Source organism: Pelmatolapia mariae, linkage group LG16_19, assembly GCF_036321145.2.
Source record: "Pelmatolapia mariae isolate MD_Pm_ZW linkage group LG16_19, Pm_UMD_F_2, whole genome shotgun sequence".
NCBI lineage: Eukaryota > Metazoa > Chordata > Actinopteri > Cichliformes > Cichlidae > Pelmatolapia > Pelmatolapia mariae.
The window spans coordinates 23,730,509-23,750,772 of NC_086241.1; the positions used below are offsets into that span (position 1 = coordinate 23,730,509).

The window sequence follows — 20,264 nt, forward strand, 5'->3', positions numbered from 1 at the left end:
AGGAGAGAGCGGAGGAGCGAGACTAGACGCACTATCTGGACTGGGTGAGGTCTTATCACTCCCTCGGCTGCCTAACCTGCCGGAGCCCGTGTTGTTTTGAAGAGAGGCCGTCAATAAGAGTGGGTGACCGTGTAGTGAAAAACAATGGCTGCTCTTCAGATGTCCTCACTCTAATAAATAACGCTGTAGCTATGAATGTTGGATATGTAGCATAGGTTTATGAATGCCGTGCTAAACATTTCAATGTGCCACATGATAAAATATATCCTGTAATTTAGCATTTTAGACCGACAGAGGTAAAAAAGATAAACAGTTTAGTTTTTTTGTTTTTTTATCCTGACCATCCTGACCGTTGTCATCAGATGCCAATTCACATAGACTGAAAAGTCGCAAGGCATTTAAGCTGATGAATAAAAATTGGACTGCATAAATTTCTGCTTAATGGGATCCCTGAGCTTCACGGAAATGCAATTATCCTGTTGCAAATGTGGTATTGCAAATATTGGAGGCATGGTCAAAGCCCCCTTACTGAAAATAGAGTCTGCCTTAATGTTAAAACTGATGATTTTATATGCATACAGCTGTACACAGGTACAAAACATAAACAGATGCCACACATTTTTAGCATTATGCTTCATTTTGTGTTATGCGGGAACAAAACTGGTGTCGTACTGAAAGCCGTGCAGAATAGAATAGAATAGAATAGAATAGAATAGAATGCTCACTGATGTGTACAGGTGGCCCTCCCCGTTCATTGCGATGTATAACCCTGTCTTCACGGATTGAATGGCGACAACTCTGAGGCCCACAGGAATAAGGTTGAACAAAGCTGGGGAACACACACGTAAAACAAGCAAACACAAACATTCATCAAAATCTCACCAAAAAATATTGAAACAGACAAACCAAACATTAAGTAAACTTTAACTAGATTGGGGTAAAACATTTAAGTAACAATCCATCATCTAAACACAAGATGTCTATCTTTAAGGCGTTGCAAAGTATGGATAATATAACTGCTGACTGCTGCATTTAGGTAATCTCAGAAGATGAATTGCAGCACAGCTGGTGGACGTGACTAGCCTAGCACAGCCTTGGCCACTCAGTGCTACCTGAGAAGCAGTTGTAATTGGGGCCACCGCTAGTGCGAGGCTGATTTAATAACACCCTTGTTGTTGTAGCAGACTTCTGGTAGGTAATGGGTATTGTTTGTATGGGGGAGAAATAAGAGGACTGGCCTGGCTGGGACATTAGGTGTGTATTTGGGAGACATGCACTAAAGGGATGCAATGAACTCAGCTGACCCTGCAAGCAACTGGAAAGGGCAGGCTTGCATCCTAGAAGAAAATCTGAGACAACTAAATGCAGAACCACTCATTTCCTTTCCTTTTTTTTTTTTTTTTTTTTGATGGCTTGCGGTCAGTTTCAACTGCCGACACCTAATTTGATCCTGGAGTTAAAATGACACGCTATCTATAATGCTTACCGTTTCAATAAGTCCCTTCAGCCTACCACATGTGACATGTGCCACATCTCTTCCTGCTGACAGGAGTAAGTGACACTGGAATCAAATTAACCACCTAGCCTGAAGTGTTAGAGGAGCAGTGCCAGAACAAGCTAATAATACCCTTTTCTCTCTGTTGAGCCTACTGTTTCCTGGTCCACTTTGCCTCTCGGGAAAAGGACCAAACTGTGTGATCCCATGGCTCTATTTAAGAGCCGTTTTTGCTCCAAAGATCAAAAATACTGACCAGACATTAGCAGAGGGTGACTACTTGGTTAATTTTTTTGTATAAGAAGAATAAATATAGAGCAGGAAACAAGCCAGACATAAAATTGTGCTCAAGAAACCTACACAGGGTAAACTTTTCTATAACCTCTGCTAGTATTTCTTTAGATTATTCCAGACACCTGTTAAAAATCTGATCTACAAGTCCAAGAGATATTTCAAGGTACTCACAGGAATTACTGCTGTCATCCTTGGTCCCATCAAGAGAGCCATCGGGGTTCATTTGCAAGTAGTATCCCTGCCTGCAATATAACCTGGTCACTATACCCTTGAGCTGGGGATCTGAAGGAAAGGGGAAAAAAGAGAAAGAACAGAGAGAATAGTTAGAATAAACTTCAAGAATGCAACTTTTTTTGATTTAATACACAACAAAAAGATTTTGTTTTCACGGCGACTTTATGGCAAAACACCGAGACACGCACAAAGTATTGCAGCTGGTGGTTTTTCACAAGCAAATCCCCAAGCCACCTTTCTGGCACATAAGCCCCATCCTGCTCAGAGATAGTCCATCCAATTATAGGTAGCAGAATTAATCTGTGGTTGCCTGACTCCCATAATGAACCCAATAGCACCCTCTCTGGGTTCTTCGTATGTAGGATGTGAGAGTGTCTGCGTGCCATCCCTTCTAGCTGCCCCGACAGGGGAATTAGCCGCATATCTACTGTAAATAAATCACTGCTGTTTAATTGCCCAGAGCCGCTGCAGCTCAGCGAGTCGTATTGTAATTTAGTTGGCATTTTGTCAGTTTGCAATAACATGACAAAAAGTGAAAGTGAAATGTAAAAAGTAAAAAGCAGTACAACACAGAAAAGGACACATTTTAATAAACCTGCGTGCGGGTGCACACTGGGACATCTCTGGAAAAAAAATATTGCTTGCTCTCAAGCTGCGCTGCGATATTTCTTCATCTGTGTGCTTTTGTGTACCTGCGCGTCTGAGGTCATATACTATCAACATTAGACTTATTGTAGAGACAGCCATCACACCAAATTTCATTCTAAGAAAACCCTAGGGAGGTGAAAAATCAACTTCACCTGAGTCCTTGCATGCTACTCGACGTGTGTGTTGGTGGGTGAGTAGAGTTATGTGGAAGAGATATAGAAAGAAACAAAGAGAGGCCGCAGAGGAGAGCTCCAGAGGTCTTGCTGAGGGCAGCATCGGGCTTTTTCCCCCCGTTACTGTGCGGCTCGGGGCATTCTCCTCTGAAATGGTTCTGTCAGTTGATGGCATTAGCCAGCTCTGAGACCTTTCCCTGGTCCCTGAAAGGGAGAGAGAATGCCTCTCTGCTGGTGGATGGGAGCAGCGGCGCTATGGCATTCATCTGCACTGCTTTGTTGCTTCACCAGAACAATGAAAAGGTGGCTAAAGCAGAATCTGACTGTCAGAGTGCCTCCGCTGTGCGCGATTCAGGCTGACAGGATGGTGACAGTATCTATCTGGTTCGCAATAATGCTAAGCTCAGTCAAAATCATTGCAGGCATTTAGCCAGAGACAGATGTCACTGTGAAGAGATCATCGTCCCTGGTCTTCTTTTTCATTGAACTTACAATACATGTGACGCGTTCTAACAGCATTGTTAGAGTGAAGGTTAGTTTGAGAACTCATTTGTGCCAGTAAAATGACAAAAAAGAAGAATAAAATTCAAAAATGTAACAAATAAAATTCAGTTTTTTCTCAAAATGTTTGGTTTATAGATTTCTGCTTAATACATGTATATGTTAAAAGGAAAATGGAAAGATTAAAATTTAAAGAATGGCTTTTTTAAAAAGCCTATTAAAAAACCTTCTCATTATTTGTCCAAACCTAGCATGAGTACTTGAACTTGGATGATCTTGGATTTTTAATATCATTCTTTTTTACCATAATCTTTCCACTTGTCTTTTTGCTATTGCTCCCTTCCATGAGCACCATTGGTTTGAGGATTATCGACAGCACTCGTGTTATCATCTTTTTTGTTTTTCCTTATAAGCATATAGCATTTTTCTTCCCATGATAACTTTTCTAGGCTCAGAAAACACTTTAAAATGTAAAATGAAAACTCAAATAGCCAATGTGCAATATGAATCTCACATTAGAAAAAACAGCAAATGGTGCTTAATAAATGACTAGGATGATTGGAAATTAATTAGAAGTCATTTATTAATGGAATTAAATCCCACATTTTGATTAATTTGTGCAAGTTTAAAATTATTCAACACCTTTTGTTCCAAACTTAGTGAAGCTAAACGACCTAGTCGTCCAAATTTGCCGTCCTCTGAGCTGGATAACTGACTTTAGTCTTGCAAAGAGAGACTCCTAACCTGCAGGTCCTGCAGCTGGGGTCGTGGCTCGAATCGAGTTCAGCTTGAATGATTTTGGTTTTACAGCACTGTGTTAGAGTAAAGGTAATGAATATATTTGTGACATAGCCTTGTGGATGGTCCGCACTCGTCTCACAGCAGGCTGCACATAAAGACCAAGTTATGCGTGGGTTGGTGTTTTTAATGCACCTTAACTTTAAACTGTGTGAGCCTTAGGAGGTGGGGTAGATGTAAGTTTCTTAATTTGTAAGAGAGACGGACAGAGAAGATGGAATGTGTACCAGTAATTGCAGCAGAGCTGAGTGCAGACTCTTTAAACTTATTTTTAAATTAGTTTACAGGTTGTGGGTCATCCCACATACCACTACGACCAAAGTGATCTCCAGCTCAGAGGATGACTCATTTGATGAATATTAGGTTATAGCTTGCAGTCGACTTTATTGCATTTTGTGCACAAATACATCAAAATCTGGGGTGAATTTTATTTCTTGCCTCTACAACAGGATTTCATGTGTTCAGGATAGTCAAGGCCTTTGAATACTATATATTAATTGCAAGTAAGGTGAGACCACCTGTCTTAGACATTGAACCTCCTTTTTTATCTAAGATATCCTCCCTTAAACTGCCTCCTTCTGTCATGATGCAAATGTTTCCACATCGTCACATTTGATGTGACCTTGAGACACTTAAACAGGTGTCTCCAGGTCCACAAACACATGCTATATCAGCTGGCATTTGTTTTTTCAAACATAGAGGTACCCAGCAGTCGGATAGAAAACCGTGGAACCTTAAGACCACTGAAGACAGGTGTGTTCTCATACAGCAGTGAGAGCTGGGAAACATGCTCACACACACACACAGAGCACTTTCCAGGACACGACAGACTAATATGGTGTTGGGTCTCCATTTGCTCTAGAAACAGTCTCAATTCTTCACAGATCAGCAAACACTGGTGTTACACACAGATTTTCATGTTTATATTTAATGAGCACACACAGCTCCCCTGAGCAAATACTATTATGTGGACACACAAACTTGGCAAACATGTGATCAATAAATGGCTTTGATCAGCATTTAACTATTGTGGAGGACAGGTGAGATTGATTCCGAGGACATCTGTCATAATTAAAACTGCATAACTGCGTATTGTATTGTGTGCGTGTGTGATGCACATGTGTGTGAGGGGAACTTGGCTCCTCTATCGTGCCATAAATCATGAAATACTGGCTGTGTTCCCTGAGGCGAGCAAGCCCGTATATCTCACACACACAGATTTCCCCTTCAGCTTCAATCATAAGTACTTCAGAGCAGCAGACAGAGTGAGCTGAAAATAAGTCAAATTAAAGCTAATTCAAGCTAATTCATTTCAATTAAAGAAGACTGAAAAGGGGGGGGGGGGGGGGGGGGGGGGGGACAAAACAATTGTTAAATGGGGAAGATAAGTCTCCGTAATACTGTGCATGATAGTTGAGCTCTATTCCAATTCTGGGGAGTGTCTCTATGAATATGTCAGTCATGTTTTTAAATACCTAGCGCATTATTTATGACTGACAAATACACTAGCATGCATTCCTGTGATATAATGGGTTTTGTAATCCTAGTCAAGCTGGCAACTCATGAATGCAACACAAGTTAAAGGTTGAACATGCTTCCAGATAATAAATAGTTATATTTACACTCATTTATTCTATTATTATCTTTTCTTTTGGGGGGGGGCAAATACAGAAAATGCTCAACAAGTGTGAAGTGTGGCTAAATGGAAGAGAATAAGAACAGGAATATTAGAATGGGAGTGAATGAAGGGTCTAAGAAGCAAACACACAAAGGAAGGATTGAGGGCTTTAAGAGTGACACAGCATTTTCAGTTCTGTCAGACAAGCTTGATATGGTGCGTACACTCTTTAAAATCCAGAAGAGCTTTGAAAACGTCTCTGTGGTGTTCTCTAAGTTGACGAGGTCTTTGACTCGTGCTTCTTTTCTTACTTATTTCTTTTCTTGTCTGTATGAAGACTACTCTGTATATAACAGCCCCAAACAGTGAAACAACAATGCTGCTTATCACAGATGGAGTCTCCAGCCTCTAATCTCACTGGACTTTCCCAGTCGCACTATTGGTTATTACAACTGAAGCACTGTATGTTTCTACATGCTTTGTTTCTAAGGAAACTGAGTTGCGGCTTGGCATCAGCGGGGGGGTTTCCTTGGAAAATAGAGAGCGTCGGAACCGTAAGACCTCAAATTGTGTTGTTTTGTAGCAGAAATCCTCTCTACGTATAAATTCAGCTGTGACGGGAAAGTTGTGAAGCGACCTCGCTGCAGTTCCCTCTTCCCCTTTCTCTCTTATTTTCTGTTGTGTCATCCCTCTGTGTGTGTGTGTGTGTGCAGGGGCACATACTCACCTCAGTACAAAGTAAGCAAGCAACATGCGGGGTACAAGGAGACACACACACACAAACACACAGGCACAGCTGCAGCAATACTTGTAGACTCCTGTCAGCCCTGCCCTGCCTGACCCACTTTGGATGTTTCTGGAATAGGAGAAGGGCTTTTCCAGCCTACAAAGGAAAAACCCTTCTTGCTTGTGTTGTCATATGAAAGGCGATCAAAGCGGCGTTCTCACTCCTTTCCTATTCCTCCTTCATCAACAACATCGCTGACATCTCATCCAATAACTCAGCCGAGACACTGGAGGCTGACTGATGACGCACTGCTCTGTCCTGTCAACATGTGCTTGAATAAACAGCCAGCGAGCGGGAAATCACTCATCTCAGCTGGCTTTTTAGATCATGTAAGGTAATCTAATGTAACATTATCTAATAATTAAGGGATCTAATCTGGTGGGAGATAATTAGAGCCACAGCAGCGAGATTATAGGCAAGTCCAAGCCACGTGTGCCCCCGGCTCGCTTACTGGGTTTGAGTGTAATAGGATTTATGACTCCCATCTAATCCCCTAAAAAATTATGGCGATCACTGGCTCTGTATTTGCTATCAAAAAGCATGGATTTAAAATTAAAGCTGATATGAAGGACGGCACACAAAATGCTTCCACGCAGCATATCCCCTGAGGTACTGACAGATGTCAGGGAGCCACATCTGTGCGGCTTAATGATCAACTACAACAAAACAAGCTCAAATACAAAGTGCCAACTGATCATTTTCTTTGAGATGCTCAGGCTTTGATACACACTGTAAGTCAATGCCAATCAATGCAGCCCATAGTGTCTGACTCACAAGATCAATATTTAAACCCAAAGGGAATACTAGACTTAGGGATTCCTTTTAATTCACCCCAACTCCCTCATCCTGACACATCTGAGAAGGAATTTGAAGCACCACAGTCTGTTTAGGCTCAGCTGTCAGAGCCCAGTGTTTTTTGTCACCTGGGAAATGACGACAACTGTGTACGTCCGAGCACGTTAATGCAACCCATGTGATCAGTGGTGCATTTGGGTTTTATTTGCTGGCAAAGAAACATCTTTTCAGGGTTCAATATTAAATTAAGTACAGCAAACAAGTCATTAGTCTTCCTAAGCTTTGTGCTCTCGTGCTAACACAGTGGAAAGAAGGGAGAGAAGGGAAGGACGTGTCTGAGAAAGAGAGAGAGAGATGAAGCAGTGAGAACAGTAACAGTGGCAGGGAGCACCCCGACAACAACGTCGCATATCAGTCGATAGAGATTTTCCCAGTTCATGTGAGACTGAAATTAATGAGGTATTTTCCCCATTAGGGCCTTTAATCAAAACGAGTACAGAAAGAAAGGAAGGGAAAACAGTGTTTGTTATAACGAGACACTCAAATATAAGGAGAAAACTACCATTTTAAAGGAGCTTCCCCCTCCTTGAATTCTTACTTTGATTTTATGTGAAGTCTCCCTCATCTTCCGGGCAGACTTGTGACACAGTTCATCAACACTTGTGCTTGAGCTGTTACTGTGGATTACCGTCACTTATTTGAAATTCAAGAGGCCGTGGGTTGCTCCAGAAAATGGCCGATCCAGGTGTGATGTTGTCATTTTATGCTTGCCAGTGAAGGCTGACTTGGCATCTACATCTCTGCACTCAGAGCAGACTGAAGTATACACCGCCCCAAATGAAAGGAAACACCAGCATACGGGCCCTTGTATTCACAGATGTGGACAGCGTCATCTGTCCACATCTGTGATCTGCGAGGGCTTCTGGATGCTGTTGACAATTTCAAATGAAAAGATAGATGCGCCACAAGCCAATTCAGAGGTGACACAAGAGGACAGACAATTAAATACACACACAGACACAGACAAAAATGGGGCAGCCACACACGCACATCCCACCACTGCACACTGTGGGCAGAAGCAGAAACGGCAGCCTGGAGGATAGCTGATTATACCCTTCCATTCTCGTGCACCCTCACCCATGGCCAGATGTGTCCTCTACGGGCTATTATACGGATCCTCTTTCATCAAAGCCATTTTAATACATGTAATCACTAAGGGCTAGTGAAGGAGACACTTCATGGTGTTGTTCTGCTCCAGTATGAACAGAGAGACTCAGCAATCAAAATGGCTCTCTTTGTGGACAAGATGAAAGAGTAAACGCTGCTTCCGTGCACATAAAGAGGAAACAAATGCAGCTTGCCAAGAGGGTTCAATCTGTTGGAGTTAGAGCATGTGTGGTGCAACAGGTCTGATACCTGATGATTCTGAGAGAAACATGCAGCTGCCTTCCATCATTCACTAACAAGGGGGAAATGACCGGAGTCATTTTCTCCCTAAATGAATTACCCTCATTTCTTTTTCTAAGGGAAACACTATTAGTGATTCCAGCAGTGAGCTGATTGTTGATATTGCTCTTTTAGCAATCCCAGGTTGCCACTTTACAGCCAAGAAATGTTCATGACGTGTTCATAATTGCATTTGGAACAAGAGGGGAGGCCACTGGCTTTAGAAATTGAAGAATTATGCTAGGATGGTGGTGGGGGTGGAGGAATTGTGTTTGAAAGGCGTAATCTCCATTCCAGCGACACTGACCTTTTACTTGCATAGAAATGAGTTTCATTTTGGGCTTCTTGTAATCTACTTATGTACAGCAGTTCAGCATATTCTGTATGTGCTTCATGGCGATCAGACCCCTTTTTAGAATCACAGAGGTGACAGCTACGTAAACCTGTCTAAACCATTTGGTACAACTCGTCAGGAGCCTGTCAGCTACCTGGGTCTGCATAGAAATCAGAGGAATGTTGGTTATTTTCAACCAACTCGACTACATACACAAAACATGGTGCTCTGTCTTCTCATAATCAACTTAAACTTTTTTTTTTTGCGCACAAAGGTTTAACGTGGCAAATGCGTCTAATAAATAAAAAGCAAACATTATTGACTCGCCCTCTCGCTGCCCTGGCTCCAAGGTTGTCGTGTTTTTTTTATAGTGCAGTCCTAATTAAGCGATCAACCAGTGGTTGAATGTATGCACATGTTTACACTGAATACACACTCTGAAGTTCCCAGACCTTGTCTCCGTAGTCTCCTCTTCCTGAGGCCGAAGATGCGCACTTTGGAGAAGATGTCGACCAGGTTCCCATTGCAGAGCCCCTTGTTCTTGTTGGGGCTCTTTCTCCGTCGGTTGGTGGAGGGTCGGTCTAAATGCTGCTCCCGTGCCTGTCTTTTCTGTCTGATCAGCCCACTTGCGATAGCAGCAGCCATGGCTCAAAATGTCACAACTGCTCAGGTCCAGTCTGCACTCGGAGCACGGACTATTCAAACAGCCGCCTCTCAGAGCTCGCAGCCCGGGTCACAGTCCCATGGTGGCGGCTATGTGGCTCGTTCCGTTATGTCAAATGCCAAATAAATATTTCTAAAAGCCGGCTTTCCTTTAAAAAAAATAATAATATCAAAATACTACATGATAATTAGCGGATTAAACCAGCTGTCACTATCACTCGAAAAATTCTTGAGCATGGTGGAAAAAAATTAGATCAGTTCATGCGTAATTCAGCACATCGGTGACTACAGTGTTGATTCCGAATATTTCCGAGGATTATTCATACCTGTGCTGTGATGTGTTTGTTCATTGTCTGTGAAATAATCAGCAGCATCGCCTCCTTAAATGTCCAGCACGGGCTTCCTCGTCCTCTCGGTGAAATCTCACCTGCTCTTTCCTCCTTTCACACTCCGTTTTTCCCCCTCTCGTTTTGCCAGACGAGGTTGCTTTTTTTGAAGTCAGTCCTTAGTCTGCGGTGGGGACGCCCGTGCATGTGCGCCGCCAGCAATTAAACAAACACAGGCGCCTCCTGCGAAGATCACAACCCGGTTCAAGGCACAGCAGCTCGGGGCGAATCCAGCTCCCAAGTTTGCAAGAAGCAATCGACGACAGGGACCCCGCGATGACCGAACGAGAGAAACACAGTTGGTAATACAGAGGAACGCGCAACCGAGCCAGAGTTGTTATGTGGAATTAATACCAAGTTATTTTCCAACTACCAGTCGACGTGTCGGCTAGTGTTCACAACACAAGCGACTGGGCGCGATAGGATCCAGGGAGGGAAAAAACATACCCAAAGCTGATCCTGCATGTGGAGATGACGTCTGCATTGTGTGACAAGCTGCATACAAATACATTAAACTTAAACCCCCCGGCGACCAGCACACAATTCGACCCAGTGCATGTTCACAAAAGAGCCCACTGCGAGGAAAACGAATGCATGGCGATCAGTGCGCAGTGGGAATAAGGGAAGAAAGTAACACCACAGACAAACGGCGCAATTTATTTTCCAACGCTGAAAGAAAAAAAAGAAATGTGGGGTGGGGGTGGACGGGGTAGGAAGTGCTTGTTTATATGCCCCAGATCAACAAACGTTTTCCATCAACAAGTCCTAACCACTCGTTAGTGCACGCCTGCTTGAAGAGGTTGCACCCCCTCCCACTTCCTCCCTGCTGACAACCGAGCCCCTGCTCGAAGAGAGAGTGTGTGTGTGTGTGTGTGTGTGTGTGTGTGTGTGTGTGTGTGTGTGTGTGTGTAGGGGGGGGGGGGGGGGGTAGATTGTAGCATTTCAGTTTTTAAGGCTTTAGTTTGGACTCTTTAGAAAGCCACATTCCCTTTACCACTACACAGTTCATGTGGAAATAAGAAAGCCAAACGCGAGGGGACAGTGTGCCATTATGAACTCCCTTTCACCTCATTATCACAGGACAGTCCATATATTTTCACATATAGTGAGTGGATTACTGCTACTCTTCTTCTTTGTTATTAATTTATTTATTTTGCTCCATCTCATGAAACCTGTTTATGTTGTTCTAATTAAGATCGATTCAAGTCGCGCGCTCCATTTGCTGTGTGCGCCTTCAGCACCAGGGACAGCGTCTCTGATTTCTGCACCATCATGGAGGTGGGTCGGGGGTGCGGGGGTGTCATTTCTTCAGTCGGTTATCATAACCTTTACTTAAACGTCCACGAGACAGCGCGAATGCCTCCGGTAAATCACGAGTAACTGAGAGAGACTCCACTCCACTCACGACCCGCATGTGAATTTAAACGCTGACCGAGACGTCTCTGATCCACGCAATAAATGCCAAGGCGAGGTTGAGGCGTCTGATCCTTTTCGTTGATTTGGGGATAAATATCATCCAATTCTCAATCACAGGCACAGAAATTAAAACTCAAGAGAGCCATCTGCTGTTTGTGGCTGTAATTAAAGAGCCTGGCTAACGGGGGACTAAAGTGTTGTACTGAATAGCTCTGATGTGCGTTCACAACACACACAAACACATGCACACACACACACATGCACACACACACCTGTTGATATCCAGCAGATGTACACATATAAGATGGACTAAAGTGACAAAGGAACGGGAAAAAATGTGTGAGGACAGATGAGCAGGTTTATAACAGCTGGATGAAAGCGCTGTTAGTGATAAAAAAACAAAAAAAAACACGAATTCCGCTTTAAAATGTTCTTTATAGATCACATAGGTTCACGAAAGACATTCAACCTGCTATGCGTGGGCTTGTGTGCTTTTCCCCCGACCCCTGATCCCACTAGATTGAGCACATATCGTGGGTGCATTAAAAGTTTATGTCCTAGGAGCCTCCTGCTGCTGTGGTGCTCTGAGAGACATGCAGTTAACGCTCCAACCAGCAGCGGACACTGTCAGCTCAACAATGGTCCCACAGCAACTTTGCAGAGCGGCACTGTCACCGTGACGGTTATGAATCGCAGAGAGCTTGTACTTAAGCTCACACATATAATGGATTTTCTTTATTCCTCTGGGTTACATCGCCTGACTGCACAAGAAATATGCATCTTCCCCTTTGAGTATATATATATACATATAGGGAGGCTGGTGAACTATAGCCTTTCCACTTTGAGTCTCACAGCATAGGCATAATATACATGAACAGCTTTTTCCTCAAAGCACATAAATTCACATGTGGAAGTCTAGTCAGAGACAACACTGTGCAATCCAGGGCAGTTCTTTCCTTTAAGCTAAACACAGCAGTGGTTGCAAAAAAGCATCGGAAAACCCCGTCAAACAGTCGAAGAGTAAAACAAAAGCGCACTTACCTACATTTTTTTTCCTTCTGTGTGTGAATGAATGAGGGTCCATGGCAGGCCCATTCCAAAGACCTATAAGCCAAGTGTTTTCCCCGTGACTTCTAATACCCCATTTATACTGCACCTTCTAGGCTCTAACATGGTTACAGCAAACTGACAGTCTGCCTTGAGCTGTTCACAGTAATTTCTTCAGGAAGGCCCTAAAAGCTTCACTCATTCTTTAAGTTGGGTCACAGAGACAGGCAGTTAGATAAACAGATGTGGACACTTTGTCTGAGGCTGCCTGCAAACACAAGGCTAAATGTTGCCTTAGGCTGGAATCTGCAAGACATTAACTAACAACAGTTATAAAATACAAGGCACACCAATGCTGGTTTTTGAACCTCTATTATTTGTGTGACACTGAGAATAACACCGTGCACATCTGGCCTTTATGGAAAACCCTGGAAACCAAGATTCATTCACAAAGATTCGGCAAAGCAGAAGCTGCAATTAATGCAACCACAGCCTCATCAGGTCAAATCATTTAAATCCAATCTCCTCTGAGAAAATGAAATTATCTTAGTTAGATGTCCTGCTGCTGAGGCAAAGCAAATGGCAACCCACAGAACTGAAGTAAACAACCCATTTGATTATTGCTGAGACTTTGCTTGAGGATAGTGGGAGGGGACATGTTGTTTTATCACCTATCCTGATAGAAAAGCCAGGCAGCAGGACTCAGCACTTCTGAGGCTCGACAATATAAAAGAACCTTAACTTTACAGAATGAAATTACATTGCATTATCAAAGACAGCAAGTTAATTCAATTTGAGAAGATTAATGATTTTTCCCAGCTCAGATTCATGTCATCCCCCTACCCCTCCATGTCTTTTTCTTCTTCCCCTTACTTTAGCTGTTTAATCAGGGAATATCATGAGTCCATCTACTGAAGTAATAAAAGCTTAGCAAGCCCAGTTATAGACTTTAAGTATCCTACAGTGCTCGTGTATGCGTCTCATTAGTTTGGATGAGTTTAATAGTCTGAGTTAATCAGAGAGCTAAGATAGACGAGTGCACATAAAGAGCCTGTATGGGGCGGCGACTGTGGAGAAATTTTATTAAGTGGTCATGAATTAAGTGCACATACTGAAACCGTGGAGATGGGAAAAGGCCAGAAAGCTCAGGGCATCGCGACCACATGATCATGAACAGTCTTATCTAGTTTGTTATTTTGCATGCTCATTACTGAACGGTTTTGCATTTGATCACTTTGAGTGAGATTCCTCTATTAGATCGTTCACTTATGACCTGAAGAAAATTATTAAAACTATGAAAACTGTCAAATTTATATAAAAACTATAGAATATTTTTAAATTAATTCCTTGTTTTATAAGCTTTATTTGACTTTATTTGAAGATGCCTTTGTGCTATCTTTGTATGTGCCGTCTTTTTCTGTCTTATTCGGAATTTCGTGAATGTTTGATCCTCTTTGGATCTTTGGTCCACGTTACTAAAGAATCCTCCTGTTGGTGAAGTTTTACTCTTGCTACTGGTTGAACACCATATGTCTAATGGTGGAACACACTAGAGAAAATTCATTGTGTTCATGGACTCTATTTTCGCCCTGATGAAGGTCTGTGTGCCAAAACGAGTCTGAATTTTAGGTTAAATATAACCACACCAATAAGAATAAAGGTAATTTGCCTTGATCTGAAAAGGCAGTGCTTTGGAGTTTTAGTGATAATTTTAGTTCATATGTCATTGGAAGAATACATTGATGCACAATTGACACTTAGGCTGGAATCACTTGTTCAGTTTTTAAGTAGTGTTCTGCAACATTCAGTGGCCTTTTATGGGCTCAAAATGTGGTCATAAATATTTTGTACTTGTAAATCAGTTTTGTATGTGTAAAAAGAATTTGTGTGTGCGTAAAAAAGATTTGTATGTGTAAAAAAGATTTGTGTGTGCGTAAAAAAGATTTGTATGTGTAAAAAAGATTTGTGTGTGCGTAAAAAAGATTTGTGTGTGTGTAAAAAAGATTTGTATGTGTAAAAAAGATTTGTGTGTGGACTTTGCCAAAAAAACCCTGCAAGTTACAAGTACGGATTTTGACCCTATTTTTCTTCCTTTCATCTGATTGGTCAATGTCATGTCAATCACAAATGTAACAATCCAATCAGAGAACAGATGGGTTTGGCTGTCGGAGGGGCACTTTTTTGAACTGCAGGTCCTTGAAGGGTGATACAGTTTGAAGCTGGAGGATCTCTATATAAATATCCGATAGCAGCTAGGTCCCCTAACTTTCAGCAGCTGTTGAAAGGATAAAGTTGTGGTATGTCAGTGGTTAGAAATACCATCATTACTTTAGGATTAGTTTAACACAAAGTCAGGGCTGACCCGGGACCATTGCTGTGAGTCACAGTGCGCAGCATAAAAGTCCTTTCACATCGGACACAGGATGTGCTGCTAATGCTAACTGCTAACTAAAAGCAAAGGATCCAGAATTTGTTGCGCTGGCTGCTGGGCTCTGTGGGTTTTTGCAGCAGCTCTACCTGTACTAGATGCACCTGCTCCTTGTCGTTTCTATCTCTGACTTTATGTCCTCTACAAGAGTTTCGGGGGGGGGGGGGATTGCTAGTTCTTCAAATGTTCAATAAAAACATGTATGCTAATTCATAACGAAGAAAGCTTTGTAATGAAGACTGTCATTTCCAAAACACTGCCCCCCCCCCCCCCCCCCCCCCCCCCCCCCCGCGGTCCGCAGCGCTGTTGAAAAGGCTGTGGAAGTCCCTGTATTAAGCACATAGACCTGTGACACAAAAATCACCAAACTCAGACCACAGACTGTTTTCCTTCGTGGTGATAAAGGAAAACGCTGGGTTGGCATGTAAAAGGGCATTTATTCCCTTCAAAGACCTGCAGTTCAAAAAAAGCGCCCCTCCGACAGCCAAACCCATCTGTTCTCTGATTGGATTGTTACATTTGTGATTGACATGACATTGACCAATCAGATGAAAGGAAGAAAAATAGGGTCAAAATCCGTACTTGTAACTTGCAGGGGTTTTTTGGCAAAGTCCACACACAAATCTTTTTTACACACACACAAATCTTTTTTACGCACACACAAATCTTTTTTACACATACAAATCTTTTTTACACACACACAAATCTTTTTTACGCACACACAAATCTTTTTTACACACACACAAATCTTTTTTACACATACAAATCTTTTTTACACATACAAATCTTTTTTACACACACACAAATCTTTTTTACACATACAAATCTTTTTTACACATACAAATCTTTTTTACGCACACACAAATTCTTTTTACACATACAAAACTGATTTACAAGTACAAAATATTTATGACCACATTTTGAGCCCATAGCCTTTTCCCCCTTTTGTTCCTTTTGTGGTGTCTTTTCATTTAAAAAAAAAAACATTCCCATTTAGTGTTTTTATTATAGTGGACACAAAGTTTTTACTAAGTTGTAAACATTTCTGTGTTTGCTGGCACACTTGTGTTCCATTACACATTCTACTCCTTTGCGGGATGCCCGGTGATTGAAAGAATACCAACAGGGAATTTCCACCATCTGTAGACAGTTTTCTAATGGTGAACTAATGAACACCAGCGTCTTTAGAAAAGCATTTTCTTCTCTGTGTATTTCCATAATGTTTCTTTGGTCCTGTGAAAGTTGCTTTTTTTTCAGCTGCTCCTTCAGGGGCTGCAGCAGCAGAAGGATTCACATGTTTGACTGGGCACACATGTTTATGCCCTTCCTGATCCAACCCTCTCTTTGTGTCTCCTCCCGGTGTCAACCAGAAGATCACTTAACAGATGTTAAGTGAACATGTTAAACACTACACTACAGCACAACTAAAATATTAAAAGTACATATGTATTGGTAAGTGTGTAAGATTTTGTCAAGAGTTGTTATGTCTTTTGTTACTGGGTTGAGGGCACATCTCAGAGACAAGATTTAGGAAAATCAGTGCATGTAGTTCAATAAAAACACAGATGATTTACAGTGTTGTACAGTGCTGTGGTTTACATCCAAAGTCTCAGTAAACATGTTAATAAATACCTCAATAGATATGTAATATATATTTTTTATTTTTTTTATTTTTCAAACTTCTAGGTTTTATTTTTGTTGTTGTTGTTCTAAAATGTTGTTTTTTTCACACTGAGTTTGAGTTGAGGTTTTAATTTAATGTCAGTAAACTATAATAACATTGATTGTGTCTATAATTTCATTACAGATTGAGATCACACAAGATTTTGTCAACATCAAGACAGAAATCCTGAGTTCACAAGCTTTTTATTGCAACAGTAAAAAGTCACATATAGAAAGCAGTAAATAATGAATAAGTGAGTGATGTGAGTTACAGCCAATATGGCGTGATAGGAAAGCAGGGCCTAGTTGTTGCTCTAATACACAAATGAAGGAATATATGAATGAATGAATGAATGAATGAATGAATGAATGAGCTTCCACGAGGTCAACCAAGAAGCAGTAACTGTTGCTTTAGTGTGAGTGAGATCATTCACTGTGAATAAATTATACATTTAAAAATGTGGCAGAACAACCTCAGAGAGACTGACTTCTGAATATGTGGAACAGCTCGCACATTACGTCTCTGCCCACAGACCTTTAAATAGCCGCTTCATCATCTCATGCAGAGTGTTATAAAAATCACTTAAATGTGCATCAGATAATTGCCCCTAGGTATACTAAATATGCCACCAGAGAATATGTATGGCCACATTACAATATGTCTCTCTGTTGCGAGTGTGATGGAGCACTGCCCTTTCTCTGGGGATGAGATTAAAGTGGGCCTGAGGTGTGGAGCCCTCCGACGGAGACATTAATGAAACACAGTGGCTTCAAACTGTTAGCTTCACTCACCAATTGCCTAAAGTCAACTAAAAAAGAGGTAGTTAACACTTATGTTGCTGAACTAGCGCAAAATGAAACAAAATAGTCTTCTTAAAGTGGAAAAAAAAATGAGTAAGAAAGAGGATGGGATTGTGGGGACATAATTATTGAATGAGGGGTCTCATAATGGTGTTTTACTTAAACAAAACTCCTAATTAAGTCTTCTTGGCAACTTTAGTTTTGAAATGGAAGGTCACTCAAAAATCAGTTATGGCTGGAGGCTTTGCTGCCACATTTAAAGCTGAGACAGCCGATTTTTGCAAGTGAAACGAGACAAATTTTGCACTAGTGGCAGTGATCAAACTAATCTCAGTGGCCTCTTGGTTGCAGTGTTTAGTTAAAAACTCAACAAAAGCTCAAAAACAAACAGTCCAATATGATGCATAACTAATTTGGGGGTGTCTAAGGACTAATATGAGCGAGTAAACAGATGTATAAAGAGAGCGAGAGATGCAAATGCAAAAGAAGATGAAAAGAGGAGAGACCAAAAGTCAGACATGCTGGGGCAAAACAATGTCACAGTTCACCGGAGAGTCAACATACTGGTCATACACATCCTCTATTCCCGCTTCACTCTCTCTTTCTGTATCACACACACACACACACACTGCTTCATCCTTTGATCCTATTTTAAGTCTGCAGCAGTGATGGAATGCGCCTTGTCAGCAGCACTGCAGAGCGAGGTTCCTTGGAGAAGCCCTGGGCAGTGTGGGAGAATATCAATTACTCTGAGCCCCTGTGGCATCGCCTGTTTCCGGATTTTAAGGCTGACACCAGCCACACAAAAAATGTGTGCTTGCGTGTGTGCATATTTTATTGTTTTGCTTGTTAGTGAATATGCATACAGAGGTGTGTAAACCAAAGCCAACTCGGAAATGAAGTGGATAGGTGTGCACATTAATATTAATCATTTCCCGACGCAGGTGAAGGACCTCTGTGTATTTCGGTGCTTCATATAATGTTAATGAGGGTGGCGCCAGGTCAGCTGAAGTTCTGTTTGTGAATTCACAAATAAGACATGAAGAAAATCAGGTCAGTGAGTTCTGATGTGAATGTAAAGAATATTCATTTAGTCGTGTCTGCAGCATAGTTTTCAATCAGGTAACTCACATTTTTAAGATAAAAGGCCAGCCAAGCAAAACCGTGTGTGTGTGTGTACGGGTTCGTACTATCCTGGTGGGGACCAAAATCTGACTTTTACTATCCTGGTGGGGACTTTCTGCACCGTGGGGACCAAAATCCAGGTCCCCTCAGGGTTGAAAGCAATTTTCACACTCAAAATGCGGTTTTACTGTCAGGGTTACAATTAGGTTATGGTAGGGTTAGGCATTCATTTTTAATGGTTAGGGTAAGGGGCTAGGGAAAGCATTATGTCAATGGGATGTCCCCACGAGGATAGCAAACCAGACAGAGTGTGTGTGTGTGTGTGTGTGTGTGTGTGTGTGTGTGTGTGTTTAAGTGCAATACACAAATGATATTGGATATGCAGATGTAAGAACAGCACAGGTCTGTCAGGATTAATGGCTACCTTTGATAACATCATCACTGCTGACACCTTTTACACATTACTGTGAACTGATTCTGCTCCCTCACTCACTCACTCTCTCTCCCTCTCTCTTTCACTCTCTCTCACGCGCGCACACACACACACACACACACACACACACTACATATTTACATTTATGCTTGCCGGTCCTCTTGAAAGAACAAGCCAAAATCAATTAGCATGAAAGAGGAAGCGGGTGATCGACAGCCCCATTGAGGTCGATGTTTAAGAAGATGTGCATGTCTGCTTTCCACATGCACACGCTCACCATGCCTGTATGGTGCATACTTTGATAACGTGTATTATTGTGTCTTGGATTTTCTCCTTGGGTTTTTGGTAGCTAGTCACAGCCAGATATAATCTGACACATAATTCCAATAAAATGGCAAACTGCTGTTTTCATATTTGTGTTTTTGCATTTATTAATTAAATTACCTATACCATGTCACAATCCCACAGGCCATTTGGACACTAGGTGTCTCTGTTTTGTTTCTGGTTGTGCTTTCTCCTGCAGATGTAAGTGATCAGCTGGATGAACTACATCAGATTCCTTCTTTCAGACTTTCTTTCCTTTGCTTTGCATGTGCACTCCTACCTATCCACAAGTGTCTCACACTACCGACTGTGATGACAAATAGCTATTCTATAAGTCTATTATGTATTTGTAAATGTATTTCTGCTTTGAGGCGGGCTGTGACAAATGCGTACTCATCCAGGATCAAAACCCGGGACATGTTGCACTTGAAGTGAGAATCAGCCCACACCTTGTGACAGGTGGGATGTGACAATTATCATAATTACAGAGCATTAAAAAGCACCAATTCACGGCTCCAGCTTCACATTTATCTCACGGACAATGAAGTGATAAGCAGTAGTCTCATCGACATGAAAAAGGCTGATTAGCTAAGATTTTCAAACATTTTGTAGTGCAACATCATTAGAGCTGAAGATGTGATTTCAACAATAGCTACAAATTCTTCAATACCATAAAATATAACAACAGTGCAACAAGAGCTGTACCAGCCCACCGTCATCCCAGACAGCAGGTGATCTGATTCTGTAATGTTTGCTTGATGAAGCTCTGTATTCACTGTACTGGGGGGAAAATGCACAACCTTGCTTGTACTGTATATACATTATAAAAAATATCCATTACTACAACATGACAAAT

At 41.7% G+C, this 20,264-nt stretch overlaps 1 protein-coding gene across 5 annotated transcripts in view; it reads right to left on the minus strand.

Annotated features, from left to right (window-relative positions):
- fgf14 (fibroblast growth factor 14) overlaps positions 1–20,264 on the minus strand; it is a 105,587-nt gene that overhangs the window by 30,921 nt on the left and 54,402 nt on the right. The window contains exons 1-4 of one of the 5 annotated variants that reach the window (XM_063497218.1): positions 10,113–10,835; positions 9,576–9,935; positions 1,961–2,071; positions 726–829 (exon numbers count right to left, since the gene is read on the minus strand). In XM_063497218.1, coding sequence (XP_063353288.1) covers positions 726–829; positions 1,961–2,071; positions 9,576–9,768 — 408 coding nt within the window. In that variant the 5' untranslated portion in view covers positions 9,769–9,935; positions 10,113–10,835. Of the gene's footprint in view, positions 1–725; positions 830–1,960; positions 2,072–2,211; positions 2,232–9,575; positions 10,836–20,264 lie in introns of those variants that run through there. The other 4 variants (XM_063497217.1, XM_063497219.1, XM_063497220.1 and 1 more) reach the window with 4 other exon arrangements.